We start from the raw sequence: 23,309 nt of genomic DNA, 5'->3' as shown, positions 1-23,309 counted from the left end.
AACAGCAAGATGCCAGGTTGCCAGTTCCAAAAGCTAGCAAAAGAGTCTATACAAAATGGAATGGGATGCCAGAGAAGGACAACCGGATGCTTTACTGTTTGGATGCTGTCAAAGTTCTGTGGTGATAACTTCATTGGAATGAAATAACTATTATTGGAGACTGGCTATCCAGAAATATCTTAGACTTGCATCAGGTGCATAGTCCAGACATTTTATAAACACGCATAGTCCGGATTTAAGAGGCAGCACCAGAATTCCCTGGAGGAGTATTGGCAGGACTGGTTCACCTGAGAGATAACCACAGAATACTTTCTGAGAAAAGCACATGATCCACTGGGGCTTCAAAAAGATTCAGGGAGCAGCACTGCACACTGTGGACTAGCAAGGCTAGGGCTGCTCCCAACTCTCAGCATCACGGAGAGTACAAGAGGAGGACCAGGGAGATCTGAGAATAGATGGAGATGGGGAAAACAAGGGAGATGACTATCCTGAAGAGGGATCCAAGATGACTCAGAGGCACAGATCTCAGATGGACAATAGTGGACCTGCTGAAAGATGTGAAGAACGTGGAGGTGGGGAGAAGGGGGGGTGAAAGCAAACTTTTGATGTACTACTGGACTTGACAATATGATAAATATTAACCAATATAGAGGCACTTCACATTCAGGACATCCAGAAAATCAAATGATGTCGTCTTTCCATGCTTCCTATCTTGGTGGCCACTATTGTCCAGCTAAAACCCTGTCATCTTTGATGGTGTGGGAGGTCCTTTTGTCTATGTGTTGTTTTTATTGGTTAATTAATAAAGAAAACTGGCTTGGCCTATAGCATGGGAGGAAAAAAGGTGGAGTTAGGAAAAGCCTTGGATCCACCACCTGAGACAGACGCTGGGAACTTTAGCTGTTAAGCCACAGCCACGTGGCAGTATACTGGTAAAAATGGGTTAAATTAATGTAAGAGTTAGTCAATAAGAAGCTAGTGCTAATGAGCCAAGCAGTAATTTAAATAATACAGTTTCTGTCTGATTATTTTGGATCTAAGCTAGCTGGGTGGCCGGGAACCAACAGGCAGGCCTTCCTCCAATACTTTGACATCTTTTTTTTTTTTTCTGTCCCTAACTCACTCTTCCACATCTGTTGCTTAAATCAATTTAAATTTGTCAACTTCTTTCCAACTCTGCCAAAAACCTCCTCTAGATTACTCTAGTGGCTACTGTTCTAGTCATATTGCATCCAATATTGTTTCCTTCATAAGCTACAGTGACACAGCAGCCAGGGTTAACTTCTAGAGAAGCACAGAGAAAGCTGTCACCTTTTGCTTACCATTTCAGAAGCTTTTCAACACTAAATGCTAAAAACCAAAACCCTGGAGGCATGTATATGAAGCTATTGATCAAAGCATGAACAATTCCAGTCAGATGCAAAGAATACATTCAAGATCCACTCCACCTCATAGGGACTGTAGCCAGAACAAACGTATTATACTCTGGAAAATTGATAACAGAATAGGCTAAGTTTCTCACTCAAAAAAAGAAAAAAATGATTATGAATGTGTGAGGCAATGCCCATGTTCCTTAGTATGATAAAGCCATTCTATAATGCAGACATGTTTCAAAACATGATGGAATACTCCTTGAATTTTGCATGAAAATGGATGGAGCCAGAAAACATGATTTTGAGTGAGGTAACACACACAGAGAAAGACAATTATCACATGTACTCACTCATAGGTTTTTAAACATAAAGCAAAGAAAACCAGCCTACAAACCACAATCCCAGAGAACTCAGACAACAATGAGGACACTAAGAGAGACTTACATAGATCTAATCTACATGGGAAGTAGAAAAAGACAAGATCTCCTGAGTAAATTGGGAGCATGGGGACCATGGGAGAGAGTTGAAAAGGGGAAGGGAGAGGCAGGGAGGAGAGCAGAGAAAAATCAATCAATAAAACAAAATAAAATAAACTATCAAAAGCAAAAAGCAAAAAGTCAGGTATGATGAAGCACACCTATAATTCTAGCAACTGGGATGCTGCAGCACAAGGTCTGTATCAAGGTCAGGTCATACTGGCCCATAAGACAAAAGGCCAGATCTTTAAGGGAGTTGGCGAGGCCCACATTCCTCAGCTGTCTCATCCCTTACCATACTTAGTCCCCACACCTAATCACATTATCACATGCTAGTGTTCCTTTTGGTTTAGAGTTTTTCCAGACATTACTCTCTTAGCTCTTTCTGGCCTCCCTGGCCCTGCCTCACTTCCATGTAACTCACATTAAGTCTTTAGAGCACCTGTCAAACATCCTTTTCTCTGGACAACTTCCCAGGATCTTCCTACTCTTGTACTTCCATACGGCACTTTTCACAGCTTGTGACCAGGCACTGCTGTGTTTCTGAGTGTAATGGCCCTACTATACCATTGTAACTACAAGTTTAACAAGGCAGGAGGCACTGTGTCTTCTGTGCTCCCACTGTACCCAGGCATGTGGCATCACGGTCAGCACACCGCAGGTTTTCAAATCTTCTATGAATTAAGGAAGACTGGGCCTGAAGCCATAGTTCTGGAAAGCAATTGGAAATTGGGAAAGAAGTGAAGACTGAACTCCAAGGAAAATACAGACTGAGGCAGTAGGAAGGCAAAGGGCACAAGTGGGTGGAGGGCCACAAAAGCATGGAGCAGAGGTATTGTTGGAGGCTGCTAGTTCATTTCCTGACCACCCTGACTCGAAATAATCACTCAAAAATTATATTATTTGCAATACTGTTTGACCAATAGCTTAAGTGCATTTCTAGCTAGCTCTTATATGCTAAACTCCATTAATCTGTGCATCACTTCGAGGTCGTGGCCTACCAGCAAAGTTTCGGAGGGCTCCAGTGGAAGCCTCTGTCTCCAGGCAGCAGCTACATGGCTTCTCTCTGACCGTGCCTACTTTCTCACAGCCTTCAGTTTAGTTTTCCTGCCTAGTTCTATTCTGTTAAGCCACTGGCTGAAAGCAGCTTCTGTATTAACTAATGGCACTAAAACATATTCACGGCATGCAGAGGGGAATCCATACACAGAGGAAAGGAAGAGTGAAAAATATTGACCACATTGGAGAAGTTAGAAAGACGAGCACTCAGCCAAAGGCTTTGGAGTTAAGCAGTGAATGTGTAGTGTAAGTAGCAAGCAGAAGCCAGGCCTTGAGAGGCTAAGGAGTGAACTGTCACAAAGTAGAAACAGCATTCCAAGAAGGGAAGGAAGAAGATAGTAGTAAGATGGTGTTTTAAGATGAAGGGTTCAGGGGACCAGAGAGACAGCTCAGTGGTTAAGAGGATTTGATTTCCAGCACCCACGTGGCAGTTCATAACCATCGGTTATTCCAGTTCCAGGGGATCTAATGCCCTTTTCTCACATCCATAGGCACTAGGCATAAACACGGTGCATTTATCTACATGTAGGCAAAGTGCTCTTACACACACACACACACACACACACACACACACAAATAAACAAATGTATCTTTTTAAACAATTTTAAATGAAGAGTCGAGTAGTTGTGCACAGTGAAGAGGGTATAAAACGAATGAAAACTAAAACTGTAACATTCAAAATGAGTGGTGCCTGATGCTCCAAAGGATACAGAAGGAGCACGTAGGGAAAAGTTCTGGGAGAGGTATATACTTTGGCAAAGTGGGCATTTAGTTCTTTCCCCTCCCATGTGAAAGAAGGAAGGAAAGTCTGGCAATACTTGGTATCATCAGGTTGGGAGAGGAGAATATATGGATGCTCAGACAGACTGACATCTTTTCAACAGAACAGGAGAGCAAATCAGCTAGAGTATGGAACATGACAGGTATGCTGGCACACACCTGTAGCCCCAGTACTTGGGAGATGAAGCAGGAGGATCAGAAGTTCAAGGCTGGAATCCATGCCTTGAATTCCAGCACTGATTTGGAATATAGGATATATTGATTCAATATCTATAACCCAAAAAGTTCCAAAATCTGAAGATCTTTGAGCATCATGTTGGATCTCAGAACATTTTACATCTTTGCATTTTATGCTCAGACTACAGCTAGCATCCTACATGATTAGACCATACACAGCATTATATAATTGCCTTGAAAACAAAAAGACACAGGCAGGCATGGTGGCTTACATGTATAATATCAGTACTTGGGAGGCTGAGGCTGGGGAGTTGCTGCAAGTTTGAGGCCAGTCTGGGCTACATAGTGAGTTTCACACCATCCTGGGCCACAGTGTGAGACACTAGCTTTAAAAACGTAAATAAAAATGAAATAAAGACAAGAAAATGGAGGGGGGAGTTAACAAGTTCATTGAACATAATGGTAAAAAGGATGACCCTAAGCTTCCAATGCATTATTTGAAGAGAAAAATACTTAAAGAATCTTTTTTTTTTGCTTTTGCTCATAATGAAGGAGTTTAGCTTTCTTTGATGGGCCTGGCTTTCAAATGGTCACAATGGACAGTAAACAGCACCCCTTTCCTGGGGTACTCAGAGCTTCCAGTTCCAGTGGCAGCCAGTGACAGCACTGAAGGAAGCAGCATGATACCCAGCCCTGACCATTCCATAGCTGGATACCTGGGAGACCGTATGAAGGACATGCAGATAGTCTACTCATCTTGCTTTACTGCTCCCCAGCTCTGTACTGAAAGGAAACTCAGGAGGAAGACGAAGCAGACAGACTACATGTCTTAGGCCTGCACACAAGTTTCTTTACAGAGTAAAAGTCAATGTGTACTCTGCTGTCACTGAAGCTCAACAAAAGACCCACGGAACAGAACAAGATTCACGAGTTTTTTGTTGTTTGTTTTTCAAGACAGGGTTTCTCTTTGTAGCTTTGGAGTCTGTCCTGGAACTAGCTCTTGTAGAACAGGCTGGCCTTGAACCCATGGAGATTTGTCTGTCTCTACCTCCCAAGTGATAGGTTTAAAGGCGTGCACCAAGGCCCAGCTAAGATTCAAAAGGAAATGCTATAAAAACAGATTTACTGTCTAAAATGGTGATACACAATAATCATAATCCCAGTATGTTGGGGATACAGGAGTATTACTGGTCGAAGGCAAACCAGGGCGATGTGGCAAGACACCCTGTACTAAAACAAGAGAGAAATGAATCACTATGTTACAATCTTTTAGAGAAAAGTCAAGCTAGAGATTTCTCCTTGAATTTAATCAAGGAAGAAAAGTGCTGTTTCTGACTTATCAGAAAATGAAAACTTTCTGGTTCAACATATTCATCCTATCACCAGCACTTGTAAACCCCGAGCTGAACTCTACTGTCAAGGGTAGCGATCAGCTCATCCCAAGACTCCTTCAGCTTCTCACACATCTCCTGTATTCTTTCTGGTTTGCAACAGGATGTGGGAATGACTTGGGGTGGGAAGCAGCACTTGAAGATGGCAATTATTCCTGATGTAAAAGCAAGAACAGAGGATAGGATTTCTCTAGTTGTGTAGTGGATCTTTTATAAATGTTCTTCAATATGTCAAAACCATGTTCAAAGATGTGAGAAAGGTGATGGTAGGGACAAGGTGGGAATGAACATACTTTAGTTGGAAGAAATGACCTCAAGAAAAGCCCAGAGGAAAAGCCCAGGGTGGGTTTAGGAGTAGTGATGGTAGTTTGTAGGAGCCAGAATGGGGTAGATAAAGCACAGTGGAAAGGAAGAGGCATGATAAGAAGAGCAGTCAGGAGCAGCTTGAACAGGGTCCTATATACACAGCTGAGGTAGCTGCAAAGACAGTCTCCAAATGGAGGACTGAAAAGATAGCACATGAGTCCTGAGGAGCTCTAAGGCATACAACGAGAAGACTGAAAGCAAGGAGACTGGGGTATTCCAGGAACAAAGGGTAGTGAGAGATCTGTCTTAAGGGTAGGCACTCAGGAAAGAAATAGTGGGGACACTGTTAGGATTGCAGAGGGGATGAGAAGATGAGGTGCCTTCAGGATGACAGGATGATAAAATGACACCTTTAAGAGAACCCAAGGGCATGCAATGAAGGAACTGGGGAACAACCTGGCTATGAGTCAAGGGATCTCCACCAGCAGTTAAAAAGTGAAAAACTGGGGCACAAACAAAAAGTTATAGGGGAAGGCAAGATGGCACAGTGAAAGCCTGATGAACTGGGTTTGACTGCAGGAACCCACAGTGGAAACAAAGAACTGACTTCTGAAGGTTGTCTTCTGAACTCCACATTCGTGTGGGGACACAGCAGGAACACAAGAGCAGCCTAGTAAGCCCTCAGGAGCACTGTCAACATGACTGTAGCTGCAGAGACATATCTGATGCCAGGAGGTGGATGGGACCATGGTAAGGATGGAAAAGATAACCAAGGGCTCACCAAGAAGGGAGCTACAGACTTTCCAGCAAGGACGAGATGGAGAAGATCAAAGATTAGAGGAGAAGACCTGACTCCATCTCACACAATCTGTGCTCACCAATACTCCTATGCACTCCACAGGGCATCCATCCCTGATCTCTTCTCACACTACCTCCTGCATCCCCATACCATTTCCCACCTCCATCCATCCATCTGTCTATCCATCTCTCTCTTCACCCCAAGATTCTGCTTTCCTCCAGAGCTCTAGCAGAGGCTAAACTCAGGCTTTTCCCCATGTAGTGATGAGAGTGGGCAGGCCTGCTTTTCATCCCGCCGGGCTCCCAGGCCGCCTGGCTAGTTTATGCCCCGAAATAACAACACACAAACTGTATTCATTTAAACACTTCCTGGCCCATTAATTTCAGCCTCTTATTATCTAATTCTCACATCTTGCTTAACCCATTTCTAATAATCTGTGTAGCACCACAAATGGTGTCTTACCAGGAAAGATTCAGCATGTCTGACCTGGTGGCTGGCTTCATGGCGACTGACCCAGAGAGGAGAGGCATGGCGATTGTCTGAGCCACCTACCTCACTTCCTTCTTCCTGTTCTGTCTACTCCACCCACCTAAGGGCTGGCCTATTAAATGGGCCAAGGCAGTTTCTTTATTAACCAATGAAATCAACACAAACAGAAGACCCTCCCACATCATCCCCGAAGTTCTGAGTCATGCTGCTTTGTTTTCTCCACTATGTTCCTGTTACCCAGTGTGCTTCTCAGCTGAGTCTATACTTCTTTTTAGGGTCTCTTCTTGAGGATGCCCACAGACTAGGTGGTTTTCATCACTTTCAGTGTGATGTTAATATGCATTTCCAACTATAATGGAGATGTTCCCACCATATAGATGTATAGTTTAAGTCCAAACCTCACTTGTGTCCCCCCCACTGGGCTTTACCTATATGATACTCCCTTTTCCAGTGAGTGCCATTTCAATGAATGACAGCAGCTCTCATCACTCAAGCAAACAATCACAGGAGTCATTCTTGCTGAATGCTCCTCCAACCCCCTTCTCATAATGGCTCACTCAAATCAACCAAGTTTGTCCACAACCTGTTTCCTCCATCCTATGTCCACCATGATTGCAATTAGGCTTGTCTTGCTTACCCAAAGAATAAAAGTAACCTTCTAGTGGATCTTCCTGCTTTCAGTCTCCCCCTCTCTTACCCACTATCCATGCTGCAGTTGGTATTCACTTTCAGAAATGTGCATCTAGTGTTTGGTCCTCCATGTAACGCATATTCTGCTGAACTGTACCTTCTGATCCTGAAGATATATCTTCTTCCAACCTCGTTTCCTCCTAGTTCCTCTACTCCCTCTGTTGCTGGAGGCCCAATTCCCATATATCACTCAACTGTTTCCCCAGCACAGATGTCTGTACAGTGCTATAGAAAGTGCAATATGTGGACTTGAAAACCCTCTGAAGAGTAGGCCTCTCTCTCTCCCTTCCTCTTATTCCAGTTTATAAACATGTGACTCATCACCCTCTCCATTGTAACTTCAACAATACATGTGCCTCAATGGGCTGTGTCCCATCTCTCCCAGGCACTCCTCTAGAATCCCACGAGAAGAGTTGGATTATCATTCACCCCATGTGGTGTTAGATTCACCATAGTGTAGAGAGAATGGTTCTAGGTCAAAGACCTCAACAAAGAACATGTTGAGCTGCCTCTCTCTTTCTATAGCATCTGAATCCAGTGTGCTCCTGGTTGAGAATCTGGGATCAGTCTTCTTTGTGAGAGTCTACTAGCTTCAATGGAGTCGTATCCTACAGCTGCTCCTGCTGTGGTCATACTATTAACCAAAGTCAAGTTCCTTGATACATTCAAGGCCATATGGTGGCTGTGGGACTTCTGAACTCCAGAGGCAATGGTATTCAGGATTCCACAATTTAGTAGTGTGCATGCTGTGATCAAACCACTGTGGCCTGTATCAAGAACTTTAACTTCCAAGAAGCACAAACAACATATGAGCTTACTCACTGAACATACTTTAACAAAAGTGTGCTGCTTTGGCTGCTGCACTAGTGAGGATCAAAAGGATTCAATATTTGTTAAAGTCACAGATATAGCAGTATGTAAATAATACTGAATTCACTCACTCAATACTGCTTATTGGGCATCTTCAATGCACTAGAATCTACCCTAGGAGCTGAAAGAACACCAGTGAACAAGTCAAGAATAAACAAGATAAACCAGAGAAATAGAGACCAGCGCTCAACAGTGCTAAACACAGAAATATGGTATTAAAAGTGTAGCAAAACCTATGTTGGAGAGGATGTGGAGTAAGGGAAACACTGCTCTATTGCTGATGGGGGTGCAAACTTGTACAGCCACTCTGGAAACCAGTATGGTGATTTCTTAGAAAATTGGGACTCAAACTACCTCAAGACTCAGCAATATCAATTTTAGGAATAAACCCAAAGGATGTGCAATCATACCACAAGGACACTTGCTCAACTATGTCCATAGCAGCATTATTCAAAATAGCCAGAACCTGGAAACAAATTAAATGCCCCTCGACCAAAGAATGGATAAGGAAAATGTGGTACACTTGCACAGTGGAGTACTACAGAGCTGTAAAAAGTAATGACCTCATGAAATTTTCAGGCAAATGGATGGAACCAGAAAATAACATTCTGAATGAGTTAACCCAGACCCAGAAAGACAAATATGGCACGTACTCACTCACAGGTAGTTATTAGGAGTAAAGGATAACTAACCTATAATCCACAGTCCAGAGAAGCTAGGTAACAAAGAGGGTCCAAAAAGGGATGCATGTATTTCCCTGGGAAGGGGAAGTAGAAAAGATCTGGGTAAACTGGGGACAGGAGTTGAAGGGATGGAGGGATGGGAACCAGAGGGAGTGGACTGGGTGGGCTCAGTGGGGGGGGGGAGGGGTTGGAGGTATGATGGAGAGTAACAAAAGAGATGTCTTGATGGGAGACATTTTGGAGTTAGGGAGAAACTTGTTGCCAGGGAAATCCTCAGGAACCCACAAGGATGACCCCAACTAAGACTCCTGGCAATGGTGGAGAGGGTGCCTCAACTGCCCATCTACTGTAAGCAGATTGGTGACTCCTAATTGTCATCAGAGATACTCTATCCAGTAGCTGATGGAAGCAGGTGCAGAGATACACAACCAGGCACCAGGCCGAGCTCCTGGAGTTCAGTTGAAGAGAGAGGAGGGATTATATAAGCAATGTGGGGTCAAGATCATGATGGGGAATCTATAGGTGTGTGACAGTCCTCTAGCTTAATCTCTGAGTAAGGGTTCTAACAGTGGGAGCAGGACCTCTCCCTGGAGCTTAGCTGGCTTTGGGGAACCTGTTCCCCATGCTGGAGTCCCTGACCCAGCATTGACATAAGGGGAGGAGCTGCCTCAACTTAATGCTATCCCTTTCTGAGTGGAGACAGAGGAGGAGTGGATGAGGAGAGCGGTAGATAGGAAAGAGAGGGGACTGGAGGAGCAGGAGGGAGGGGAAACTGGTTGGTACATAAATTTAAAAAAATGTTATTTAAATGAAATTTATAAGTGTAGCAAAGCTGGTTGTGGAAGATTTCCGAGCAGTGTTAACTGGAAAGCATGCCAAAAGGACTGCTGGGAGGCAGAGATGCAGTGGGAACTTTGAGGGAAGCTAGTGGGGGCTCCAAAAAGGTCATGACTTTTGAGGCAGCTTCTGAAGGAAAAAGAAATAAGTTCTGAAAGTGGCATCCAGGCACGGGGGAGAAGGGCATTTACATGATGATAAAAGGTAAGGGGTTTGAGAACAGCATGCTTGGGATAGGAATCAAGGCTGGAGAGAGCAGAGGGATGCAAGCTACACAAAGGAGAATGAATTCTATTCTTTGGGAAAGAGGAAGTCAGTGGGAGTCACAGAACTGAAAAGCCAGCTTTATTAAGGGGGGCGGGAGTCACTTTGGAGGCAGTGAGCAGGGCAAATGATGGGAGATAGACTACAAAAAGGGCTACAAAAAAATCAACCACTGTGACCAACATTCTGCATGCAACTTTTACATCTACAAAATGGGTAAGCTGACTCCAAAATGAGACCACACGCATCTGGATTCATCACTCCCTCTACAATGTTTACATATCTGAAATAAACAGTTGCCTACTTCAAAATGCCAATGAGATGACAATTCTTTATCAAGCATACAGAAAGGCTTTTTTCTATTTTGCAACAGAAACCCACAGTTACTATTCTGGTTTGGACCATTTAAGTGAAGAAACACTACAAGGACTATTTTTTCATCAGCTGAATATAACCATTTTCCTTCAATTTTCCATTTTCTGCTACCATAGCTGTCTCCTTTTGGACTTTCACTAACTGTTGCGTGGCCAATTGCTTATAAAGTCTTTATATAATATCATAGAAGAATAAAGAAGTAGCAGCCATTGTCAGATGGGCACTTCACTTATGTCCTACAGGGGGTACCATGTATAAACAAAAGAACTCATGCCTGCTATCAGAACAGTCTAGTCAGCTTCAAGGGGCTAATGACATCATGGATCTTATTAGAAAAATATCCACTGCCACCACTTTCTAGACCAGCATAATCCCTGACTATATTCTAAATTTTATCCTCATACCCACAGATAAATGTGGAGTTACCACCCCTCGTCAAAGAAGTTTCTCTTTACAGAAAATGGAGACCATTACACAAAACCACAGCTAGATGCTATGCAGATATCAATGGATCATAAGAAGTCCAGTACCACAGGATATATACATAGTATAGGTCCTGTGCCTATGACTCAGAGAGCATCATGGAAGAAGGGTGGACAGATTGCAAGAGCCAAAGAATCTGGCAGTCTTCTCTCACACAGATTCAAGTTGATAGTGTTCTACGGAAAAAAGGACCAATATTTATTTTTGTCATTGCTGATACACTGATCCCCTCATTAGCCTAGTTATCTATTAATTCTCTTTATCAATCTCTCTCTTAAATGGTGGCATTAGGATTTTACATCATCATATCATCACTACAAACAGGACTACTGTCTCACTTTGTCTGGCATTCATTATAGTATTTTTCTGTTGATTCACAATAGATGTATATTATTTTTAAACAAGTAATACTATTACTGGTTTCAAAAGGCTAGATTTCTGCAGAAAGACCTTAATCATTTAATGGTACAATTGATTTTTTATTAAGTAGATGCTATCTATACACTTTAATGTTGTGCCTCTGGTTGTGCCCTATATTCTAGCCAGTTATAACAATTTCAAACCTTGACTGTCATCAAGCACACTGGCTAATCTGTTAATTCTCACATCTCAGCCATGCATTGCATTATGGACAAAGAGGAAGCACCCTACAGAGCAAGGTGTTAGTGATCACCCTTCCCAGCTGTCATTAAGCTTTTATTAGATAGTTTGTAACCCTATCTGAATATATTGCCACCATTTACCCTGTCTTTCCCAGGGACTCTGTTATTCCTTGATTCCATAAAAATAATGTCAACAACACTACCAATGTTTTCTTTATTTTTTTATATTCAACCACTAAACACTAAAATTATTAATTGTCAAAGACAAGCACCCGCTCACTGTAAATCTGTAACCAGGCAAGACTTCCACCAGTGGGACTGGGACACCAACCCAATCACAGAACCCTCCATCTGTCCTGCCTACAAGACTTGCCGGGGTAATGGTGGCATTTGTCTGAGTGACCAGCCAATGGGTGGTACAATTAGAGGCCCAAACCATGAGAGGGAGCCCATGCCTACACTGACTGGATGGCTGGAAACCAGAGACTGGACAGCCCAGAGACCTAGGACAGATCCAAACATGGCTAGAAAAAATATGAACAAAATGATTCCTAATGATATTCAGTTATCCTTCCAGATCAGTGCCTAGCTCAAGTGTCATCAGAGAGTTGTCATTCAGCAACTGAAGGGAACAGATGTAGAAACCCCCAGCTAAACACTAGGCAGAGCCAGGAAAACCCTGCAGAAGAAGGAAGGAAGGATTGTAGGAGCTAGGAGTTGAGGACCTCATGAGAACACAGCCCACAGAATCAACTAAGTAGGGCTCCTAATGGATTATAGAGAATGAAGTGATAATCACAGATCCTACCTGGGTCTGAGCTAGGTCTTCTGTATATACATTGTGTACCTGGATGTTCTTGTGGGACTTCTAACAGTGCAAGCAGGGGGAGAGGATGTAGCGGGTGGTGTACAAGGTGTATCTGACTTTTTTTGCTTGCTCTTGGGACTCTTTTCCTCCTACTGGGTTGCCTCATGCAGCATTGCTATGAGGGTTTCTGTCTAGTCTTATTGTAACTTGGTATACCATGTTCAGTTGATATCCTTAGGAGGCCTACTCTTTTTTTTTTAAAGGGAAACAGAGGAGAAGTGGATCTGGGAGAGGAGGCATGGGGGACTGGAAGGAGTGGAGGGAGGGAAACCGTAGTTGGGATGTAATGTATGAGAGAAGATTTAAAAAAAAACCCCAGAACCTTCCTAGATTTCCCCCCAATAGTCCCATAGTCACCTATGTACAAAGCAGTAACAAGTTATTCTTCCATGTATCCTAAACCTATTTGCCAGGAGTATTTGGAAGCCCACCTGCCCCTGCATTCTGATGTGAGCCATGAAACACCGTCCCATCTACCATAAGTTCTTCTGTGATAACCACAGTAGCTGTACATTTTCTCTTGTCTTACTAGGGTATTTATGCTTGTGTCCCTGGTTCAGCAATGGGAATGTCCCTTGAAATGTGTCAACAAACATTTTATGGTCATGATTGAAAAAGTTAGTAGCAGTAAGCCATGGCACACTCATCCCAGTTTTACCCCGCTACTGAATGGTTTGTAAAAGGACACTTAGATAGATCTAGAGTGGTCGACTTTAACCAAGGATTCACATCAATGCCTTCCTCTGTGATGTTTTAGAAAATCCATGTGTGTTTGGACCTTAGGCCCAGACATTCTGATATAGTGAATCTGAAGCACCTGGATAGCTTGTTAAAAATCTCTAAGTTGTTCATTCTCATCTGTGCTGCTTGTTAAAAACACTGTTCTATACTAGTTTACTCTAATCACCTCTCTTCTCTATTCTGAAGGATAAAATCTATTTGAATATTTTATTTTATTGCCTACAAAATAGATGTTAATTTTTTATAAAAGCAAAGAAAAATTAAGAATTGAGAAGCAAATATATCACCCATGTTAATCCGATCCACAGTCAATCTTGCAAGGTAGAAGAGACACAGTTTAGCATTATTCTTAACAGTTAGGGTCATCTTTATGGTCTCAGAATCTACTTACCGTTTCCAAACTTCTTAAATAAAGACGATAATTTGTGATGTAAACTCTTCCCTTAATGGGGCCATTGAAAGGACATATGTAAATAACTTCTTTGTCTAGTAAGATAAAAAAAGTACCCTAAAATAATGGAAACATATACCAAGATATACAACAAATGGTACTAACTTAATATAAATTACTTGGCTATGTTTAACTACAATAAAAATGTTGAAAGCAACACTGGCAAAGTTTGCACATCTCTATGCCAGGCTGATATGGAGCAGTGGGGAACTAGTAGGTCAGTCTCCTCTAAGCACTCATGGTACTTCTGAGTTTGCCCCCAATGCTGTCACCGCCTGAGACAAGGCAACAAGAGTCAGATGTAAAATCACAGACGTGATTGCAGCTTTTGCTGTTGTTAACATCTCACAACTGTAAAAGAAACTACTTGAGCGATTTCCCTTTCAAGGATATCCTTGACTTTGTTAATAACTTTTAATTTTTTAAAATGACTTTGAAATCCCTTTCTCTTCAAGTACTAAATGAAAACTATACACAGAGGCCACTTTATGCAAGTTCAATTAGTTACTACATCATCAGTTAAAGGTCTGTCTGTTGATATACAACATTCAAATGTCATATATAAAGACCATAAAGGCAAAATTTCTTTGTTTTTTTTTTCAGAAACTGGGAAGGACATATTTTACTGGTTTTAGTTTCAAGACTAGAATTATGAGTTCATGGACAGCAAGTAGTTTCTCATGGTTCTGTGGTACATGGCTAACTCACTTCTCTAAAACCTCCATTTAGTCATTTAAAATCAAAATCTGGATCTTAATGAATGGAATGGTTCCCTGTAACAATGCTGATTATTGGCCCCAAATATACTGACACGTGGCAGGAAGGACCAACCCTAACCACTGAATGTTTCTATCATCAGCACTTGGCTCAGGAGCTATTAATGCTCTGCATTCTTAATCAGAGTGACCTGGCCCTTTCGAAGTAGATTTCTTCCTCTTAGCATTGGTTTATCATAAGAGAAAAAAAAAAACACCATATTGAAATGTTACTACAACCTTACTTAATTTCCATTTTCTGGCAAAGGATTCTCCTATTATATCAAAGAGAAGAATCTTTAAGCTCTTATCATTTTGAAACATACATCACAGGGTGAAAGCCTTAATTGTTTTTCATAACTTTAAATTATGAATAGTATATATTGTATCTCTAGTTAGAAACTTTCAAGAGCTAACCCATGTTGTTCCCCCAAATCATTCTCTTTAGTATGGAGACAAGATTCTTGCTAGCCAAGTGAGCCCCAAGCTCTTGAAAGAACTCTTTGATCAGGACGTTCTCTGTGTTGACACTCCTAAACAAAGCTAGCTTATTTGTCCCTTCTGTCTGTACAGAGAAATGGAGCTCAAGCCACCTGATCTTGCTCTACTGTTCCTCCATCTTTGCACCCCAGCCTCAAAAGCTCCTTACCGGTAATTAGTGTTTCCCCTGGGAGTTGAGGAACACTCTCACTGAGATCCTGACTGACTCCATCTTGAGATACCTGCAAATAAAAGGGGAATCAGAGGTGTTGGTGTTATCTTTGCATAAATAGTAGCACACAAAAATATACTTTTAAAAGAAAAAATGGAAGTTTAGCATTTAAGAAAACTTGAACAGAAAATTCACACTGAGAAAAAAGAATCTGAGATGAAAATATAGCTCACTGGTACGTTCCTAACTCACATGACACCCTCTGTTCAATCCCTAGCAACAGAAAATTAGAAACATAAAGACTGATCTGGCTGCAACATTTATTAAATGTCCCAACTCCTAGACTACATTTATATAATGTTACCAAAGTTTTGAATACTTTTAAGTATTTTAATGCTAACATATCTCAGTAAAATGATCAAACATTAATGAAGTTAGTGTGCTATATGGTCATAGCTTTTGTTTCTATGCAACTGCTACAGAACCTTAGTACAGTGCCAAAGAATGCTTTCTGACCTATTATTTTATTAGGAACCTTATTTTAGGTCAAAGAAAGAGTAGTCTGTCAGAAACCTGCTCAGGCCTCTAGGAACCACTTCAGCAAATTCCCCTGTTGTCCTCAGGGATATGCCTCATCTAACCACTTCAGCAGCTCTAACAGGCAGGAAAAAATTAATCATTAAACTTTGGCAAACCAGGTATGGTGATTCACACTTTAAATGGCAGATTTTGGTAAGCTATGGCAGAAAGATCACAACTTTGAGGCCACGCACATATCCTGACCCCAGCTCAAACAACCAATCAACCCCCCACAATTTAAATCTCAGTATTTCAAAAATCAAAATAGAATGTATAAGGTTAAAATGATGAAATAAAGTGATTTGTACATTATAGAGTTAATACATTATGAATAATACCTACTAAAGCAATAAGAAAAGAATCTCCCTCACCTCCCTCCCAGGCAAATAGGCAAAGGACATGAATAGTTCACTCAATCAATAGGAATAGACAATAATGTAGCTTTAAAAAGAAATAAAAGGTCAAATTTGTCAGTAATCAAGAAATAAAAATTAAAAATACTTTCCTTTCTGATTGATCATCTTTATATACTGTGAGGTGGTAGAATAAATGAACCTTTCTCATGGATCCTCTTAAAACTTCATGCAACCATGAATAAAACTAAATTTGAATTCACCCCTCTCTTTCAATTTATGATCCAAAAATCTAATTCTACTTGAACAATATACCCTGGCTACTTTGAAGCATTTTATGTTCAAGGTATGCATGTTTGGATTTTGTAAGTCTCACCATCATACCCATCAAATAATGCCTTATTTATGAAGTAGCAGCTTACTTAGTCAATCCTGGCTTTCCAACACCTTCTTCAGAGAGCTGTCAGATACAGAGGACTGCTTCAGACCAGAATGTAAGATCTGGCAGCAATTAACTAAGCTTCAGAAAGTATTTACAAAAGCAAAAATCACTTAACACATATTCTATTTAAATCTTTCTTAGAACAAGGTGGGATGATATGTTTCCATTGCCTTATACTATGTGAATACATAATGAGATTTATGATTCAGTAAATCCCAAATGATTGTCTAATACAAATATGAAGAGAGAAATGCAGAGATACAGGTAAATGTAAAAACCGAACTTACCATCTTAATGGATTCATTCTCCAAGGAGGAGTGTGAGTTATACTTAGATGTTGATGCAGAAGCCATCCTGGAAACTACTAAGGAAGGCAAAATTCTCTATTAATCGAACCATTTCAAACATAATAAGAGTTAAATATTTCAAGAGAACAAACAGTACTTAACTTTTTGGGCCCTATTTAATTCATAGGGCCAAACAATAAAAAATACAAAGAGCTAGCCAGAACACAGGCAGTAGATGTCCAAGGAAGAATCGAGTTCAATGTTGTCATTATTTTATTGTTTTAGGTTTGGTAGGGAGAGGATAGAGGAGTGCCATATATTTCCAATGTTTCACTGAAACGTTAAGAGGGTGTTGTGCCAGGTACACAGCTAGATGATAAATGACTATTAAGGGCCACATGATGTAGGTGGGTCTTTTGTCTATGTGTTAAGTTCATTGGTTAATAAAGAAACTGCCTCGGCCCTTTAATAGGACAGAAAATTAGGTAGGTGGAGTAGACAGAACAGCATTGTGGGAGAAAGAAAGCTGAGTAAGGCAGACACCTCAGGCAGTCACCATGCTTCTCCTCTCTGAGTTGGACGCAGGTTAAGATTTCTCCTGGTAAGCCACCCCTCATGGTGCTACATAGATTACTAAATATGGGTTAAAGCAAGATGTGAGAATTAGCCAATAAGAGGCTAAAACTAATGGGCCAGACTGTTTAAAAGAATACAGTTTCCGTGTAATTATTTCGGGTAAAGCTAGCCGGCTGCATCCCGCCATCCTTCTACAGAGTGGCACCCAACGTGGGGCTAAATCCACTTAAAAACCTGAGAGGGCTTTTAAAAAAAGGAGAGAGAGTTTAACACAGCTTTTTGCTGTTTGCTAGGACGTGCTGTAGAGAGATTTCCTGATTCAACAATAGCGGCAGAAAAAAAAAGCCGCATCAGCCATTTTAAAATGTGGCTTCCTGGGCTCTGCCTCCAATGCAAACTCCAGCTATGGAGCATTTCTGGGCCCACTCGGGGACGGGAACAAAGTAGCTGAGACCATGCCTGTGGCTCAGCTCTTCCTGCCTGGGTAGGTCTCAGGATCAGGTCTAAAATGTGGCAGGTTTAAAATACCAGTTACTGGGCTGTGCCGCCATCACGATCTCTGTCTGGCCCCTGTGGGAGACAAAGTCTTTGAATGGAGCATTTGGAGTAAAATGCTACGATTTCTTTGATGGCAACTAGACTCACTGTGTGCCTAAGAGGGGGTCATTGCGTGCTATGGCTCAGGGGCACAAGCAGCTCCATGTTAGCTGTGCCATGAGCATGGCTCAGAGGCACAAGCAGAGAGGATCCACCATGCTGAACTGTGCTGGTCTCAGGCAGGAACTGTCATAATTATTATAATAACAGCGCACTTAAGGTTTAGACTGGGCAAGACACAGGCAGTACCATATTACCTCTACACGATGCAACTTAAGTTTTTAAGAAATGCTTAGAATTTTAAGAAGTGTTCCTGGATAATAAAGAATTACAGATTCACAATAGGACAGATTCAGACATAAAAGACCTTTAAATGGGTCACAATACTGGATGAGTGTACGTAGGCTTGGGACAGAGAAGAAAAATAGAGAGAATAAAGTTAATGCCTTAAAAAGGGTAAAGTCTTTAAAGAGACAAAATAAAGTAAAATGATAGAGTAAAAATAAGCCACATAAAAATAAAAAATTCATAGATAGTCTGGATTATACATTTTATTGTGTTTTCTTTGAACTTTTTGACTGTAAAGGAGCTAAGTACAGAAAAACATTTCATTGTATGGGCTACCAAACTAAACCAACATATATGTTCTAAAGGTATCTTGACTTCAAAATTTGTGTCTAAGGATATGATGCTTTAGAGAGGGTCTTCTTTTGTTTTCACAGAGGATGAGACCCTATGGATTGCTTCTATCAAAATATGGTATGATAGACCACGCCCTCCTAAAAGGTTGTTGTGAACACCCTCAAAAAATTACTTCACTCAACTGCTGACTGAGATGAACCTAGCAGACAGGTTATATCATGAAAAACCTAAATAATAGTGCCCCCACTCAGCAGAAAGCAGTTTGGAGAAAAATAACTGCACCCATATTCCCAAATATTGTTTATAATTTTTTATATTTAAAGGGGGATATGATATAGATATAAATAATTTGCACTGGTATGGATTTTAAGGTCAATTTTGTTATATGTATGTATATTTCTGTTCTTGATCAAGGTGTTGTGATTGTGTAGTTCATTTAAAAATGTAATGTATAATTAGGAAATATAGGTTATTAAGGGATAATCATCAATAATAGTCAAGCTTGGGGCTAGAGAGATGGCTCAGCGGTTAAGAGCACTGACTGCTCTTCCAGAGGACCCGGGTTCAATTCCCAGCACCCACATGGCAGCTCACAACTGTCTGAAAATGCAGTTCCACGAGATCTGACACCTTCACACCAATGTACATAAAGTTAAATAAATCATTAAAAAAAATTAAAAAAAAAATAATAGTCAAGCTTGTAGTCATGTTAGTTAGATTTTCTATATATAGAGAGATACAGTTCAATTAGATAGGCATTCTTCATATCTTTCAAAGACTACAGAACATGGCATTTAAGGTGTTTTAATAAGTTAGGGTTTTTCATGACAATGAGACACATCTGCTTCTGGCAGCACCAGCTACTTCAAGAGGAGGATGGGCATCGAAGAGGCTCCTTATGGAGTTGGTTAGCCATTTGGGCAAGAAACTGCTCTTGCCTGGACTGTTGCATAATCTCGACACAGAGAATCCTCAGAGAGAGAGGACTGCTGAACTTGCCTAAAGGTGAGATGGTCTTTCGGGGTTCCTGACTCATGAAAGAGTCTGTGAGACATTCTGCAAGACACAGCAGATAGTGACTAAATTGCCTTTAAAATTTCCTGCTTCATGTAAATGTCTGCTGGATACTATGGGCCTGTAGGGCATCCAATGGTACAGAGGAACTTTGGGTGACTGTCCAGACAGTGAGATGTCTCTGTCATTTCTAGAGTTTGGAAGTTGCTTATTTCTTGTTTGCTTAGGTAATATTACATCCTTCTGGAGTCTTTGATGGAGTTGAAGAATGGATAGTCATAGTTTTCCTTAGTTATGATAAAAGATAAAAAAGATCTAAATATTGTAACTAATTCTTGCTTGATAACTGTTTTGTTGTATGTAATTTTACTATGTTAAAGTAAAAGCCTTTCTTTTTTGTTTAAACAGAAAAAGGGGAAATGATGTAGGTGGGTCTTCTATGCGTTAACTTCATTGGTTAATAAAGAAACTGCCTCGGCCCTTTAATAGGACAGAAAATTAGGTAGCTGGAGTAGACAGAACAGCATTGTGGGAGAAAGAAAGCTAAGTAAGGCAGACACCTCAGGCAGTCGCCATGCCTCTCCTCTCTGAGTTGGATGCAGGTTAAGATCTCTCCTGGTAAGCCACCCCTCATGATGCTACACAGATTACTAAATATGGGTTAGTCAAAATGTAAAAATTAGCCAATAAGAGGCTAAAACTAATGGGCCAGACAGTGTTTAAAAGAATACAGTTTCCATGTAATTATTTCGGGTAAAGCTATCCGGGTAGCAGGAGGCAGCCTGCCGTCCTTCTACAGCCATATGTAGTAGCACAAATTTGTGCTCTAGCATTTGGAAGGCTGAAGTAGGAGGATCATTAAGTACAAGTACCATCTGCATTCATGAGTAAGACTATGTCTCAAAAACTGCAAGATGGTTTGGGGAACACAGAACAGGAAACAGAAGGTAAATAGCAAAAGGGAAACCTCATAAATGACATCATGCTTATTCTAGGAAATCTTATTCACAGTGCTCAAGTTACCATATTAAAAACAAGCAAACAAAACAAACAAAAAATTTTAATGTTTACCAATATATGACAGGCGTGAAATTTCTATACCACTTAATTTTTAAAACTATTTACAAACATTCCAGCAGAATTATGAAAGGGTGAATAATATCACTCATACATTTCCCCTTCAAGAATTATTTTCTTCACATTAAAAAATTTAATGTGAAATAGATTAGACTGAAATCAAATTCATAGGAATTATTTAATATTTTCTAGTGAAATTATTTATTTCAGGGAAGTAATGCACATTCCTCAATTCAGTCACAGACAAATGCATCCTATTCAAAGCATAGATGTGATCGTTTAAAAGAAAATGGCCAACAAAGGGAGTGGCATTATTAGGAGGTGTGGCCTTGTTGGAGAAAGTGTGTCCCTGTAGGGATAAGCTTTGAGGTCTCTTTTGCTCAAGCTTCCCTCAATGTGACAGCCAGTCAACTTCCTATTGTCTGCAAGATGTAGCACTCTCAGCTCCACCACCACATCTGCCTACACACTGTCATGTTCCCTGTCATGATAATAATGGACTGAACCTCTGGACCTGTAAGTCACCAGCCCCAATTACATGTTTTCCTTGTAAGAGTTGCCATGGCCATGGTGTCTCTTCACAGCAACAGAAAACCCTAAGGCAATACCTAAAACTATTTTTAAAATATTATTGTTATATGTGTGCATAATGTGCATGTGTGGACATGCATGATGTAATTAGTGCATGTGTAGAGGTCCAAGAACAATTCTACATAGTCAGTTCTCTCCTTCCACCTGTACCTGAGTTCTAGGAATCAATCTTAGGTCATCTAACTTGCAAGGCAAGTACCTTTATCTTCTAAGCCATCTCACTGGTTGCACAAAACCATTCAAAAGTAAGTATTTATTTAAACTCATGAAGATGTTAGCAACAACAGAAAACAAGAAATGTTTTAGTTATTTTAGTTATCAATATTAATGATAGACAGGGATGAAGTAACTTGCAGGTAAGCCATATCTACTTCAAGGTGACTATGGATATCTATGGACTCTTTGGGTTATGTTCCATTAAAAGAACAGCCATGGAGCTAGGAGGATAGCACACTCAGCAAAATGCTTGATTGAAATCATGATGATCCAGCCAGAACCCACATTTTTAAAAAGCCAGATATGCTTGGAAATCCCACTACTGGGGACCCTGCCTTCCTAGCCAAGTAGACCAGCTTACTTTGTGAGCTCTATAGAACAGTGAGAGACCCTGTCTGAAAATACAAGTTAGACCACTCTGGAGGAATACCATCTCCACATAACCAAACACACATGCACTCAAAACTGCCAAAACACACACACAGAGAGGAAGAGAGAGAGAGAGAGAGAGAGAGAGAGAGAGAGAGAGAGAGAGAGAGAGAGAGAGAGAGAGAGAGAGAGAGAGAGAATAGCCATTCCCTGACAAAGCATAGCATGGTGCATACCAACTCACTCTCTCATACCTTCATGGTACTGATGGTTAAGAAAGGCCTCAAAGAACTAAAACAAAAGCATAGAAAGAAAAACATCAAGATGAAGAGGTAGAGAGATAGTGTGAGACCAATGTGATCAATCAAATCCACCTAAAAACCTGAGAGAGCTTAAAAAGGAATTCTAAACACACACACACACACACACACACACACACACACACACACACACAGTTTAATGCAGCTTCTTGCTCTGTTTGCTAGCAGAAAGCAGACATGTTATATGTATATTTCTGCTCTTGATTAAGGTATTGTGTTTGTGCAGCTCATTTAAAAATGTTATGTATAATAAGAAATACAGGTTAACATAAATAGTCATCTATAATAGTCACACTTATACTCATGTTAGTTAGGTTTTCTAGATGTACAGAGATATATTTCAGATGACTAGTATTCTTCAAACCTTTCAAAGACTAACAGAATATGGCATTTAAAATGTTTAAAAACTTAGGGCTTTTCATGACAATGAGACACATATGCTCCTGGCAGCACAAATTACTTCAAGAGGAAAATGGACATCAGAGAGGCTCCTTATGGAGTTTCCTAGCCATTTGGACATGAGACTGCTCTTGCCTGGACTGCTTGATGTTATACTGTATGAACTAGACATGCAGGGCCCACAGAAAAATGACTGAACTTGCCTAATGGTAAGATGATCCTTTGGGGTTCCTGCTACATGAAAGAGTCTGCCAGATGTTCTGCAGGACACAAAAGAAAGTGACTGACAAACTACCAAATAGGTAGAACTGTCTTTAAAATTTCCTGCTTTATGGAAAAGTCTGCCAGATACTATGGGCCTGTAGTCTGAAGATGGATGCCACAATGGTACAGAACTTTGGGTGACTGTCCAGGCAGTGAGAGGTCTCTGTCAATTCTAGAGATTTGAAAGTTGCTTACAATGCACTTCCTATTAACTTAGGTAACATTATATCCTTCTGGATTCTTTGATGGAGTTGAAGAATAGATAGTTATAATTATAGTTTTCATTAGTTATGATGAAAGATAAAGTAGATATAAATATTGTAACCATAATTCTTACTTGATACCTGTTTTTGTATATGTAATTTTACTTTAAAACCTTCCTTTTTATTTGAACAGAAAAGGGGAAATAGTGTGGGAAGTCCTGTCTATGTGGTGCTTTTATTGGTTAATGAATAAACAAGC

The 23,309-nt window shown here is 40.7% G+C and overlaps 1 protein-coding gene across 4 annotated transcripts in view; it reads right to left on the bottom strand.

Annotated features, from left to right (window-relative positions):
• Mtm1 (myotubularin 1) overlaps positions 1-23,309 on the bottom strand; it is a 118,102-nt gene that overhangs the window by 74,380 nt on the left and 20,413 nt on the right. For 3 of the 4 annotated variants that reach the window (XM_038316810.2, XM_038316812.2, XM_038316813.2), the window contains 3 exons: positions 16,783-16,859; positions 15,119-15,191; positions 13,655-13,749 (listed from right to left, as the gene is read on the bottom strand). In XM_038316810.2, coding sequence (XP_038172738.1) covers positions 13,655-13,749; positions 15,119-15,191; positions 16,783-16,848 — 234 coding nt within the window. In that variant the 5' untranslated portion in view covers positions 16,849-16,859. Of the gene's footprint in view, positions 1-13,654; positions 13,750-15,118; positions 15,192-16,782; positions 16,860-23,309 lie in introns of those variants that run through there. The other variant, XM_038316811.2, reaches the window with a different exon arrangement.

This window comes from Arvicola amphibius, chromosome X (genome assembly GCF_903992535.2).
Source record: "Arvicola amphibius chromosome X, mArvAmp1.2, whole genome shotgun sequence".
NCBI classification, from domain to species: domain Eukaryota; kingdom Metazoa; phylum Chordata; class Mammalia; order Rodentia; family Cricetidae; genus Arvicola; species Arvicola amphibius.
The sequence above is the reverse complement of the archived record's forward strand: the minus strand, read 5'-3'. Positions and strand labels throughout refer to the sequence as shown.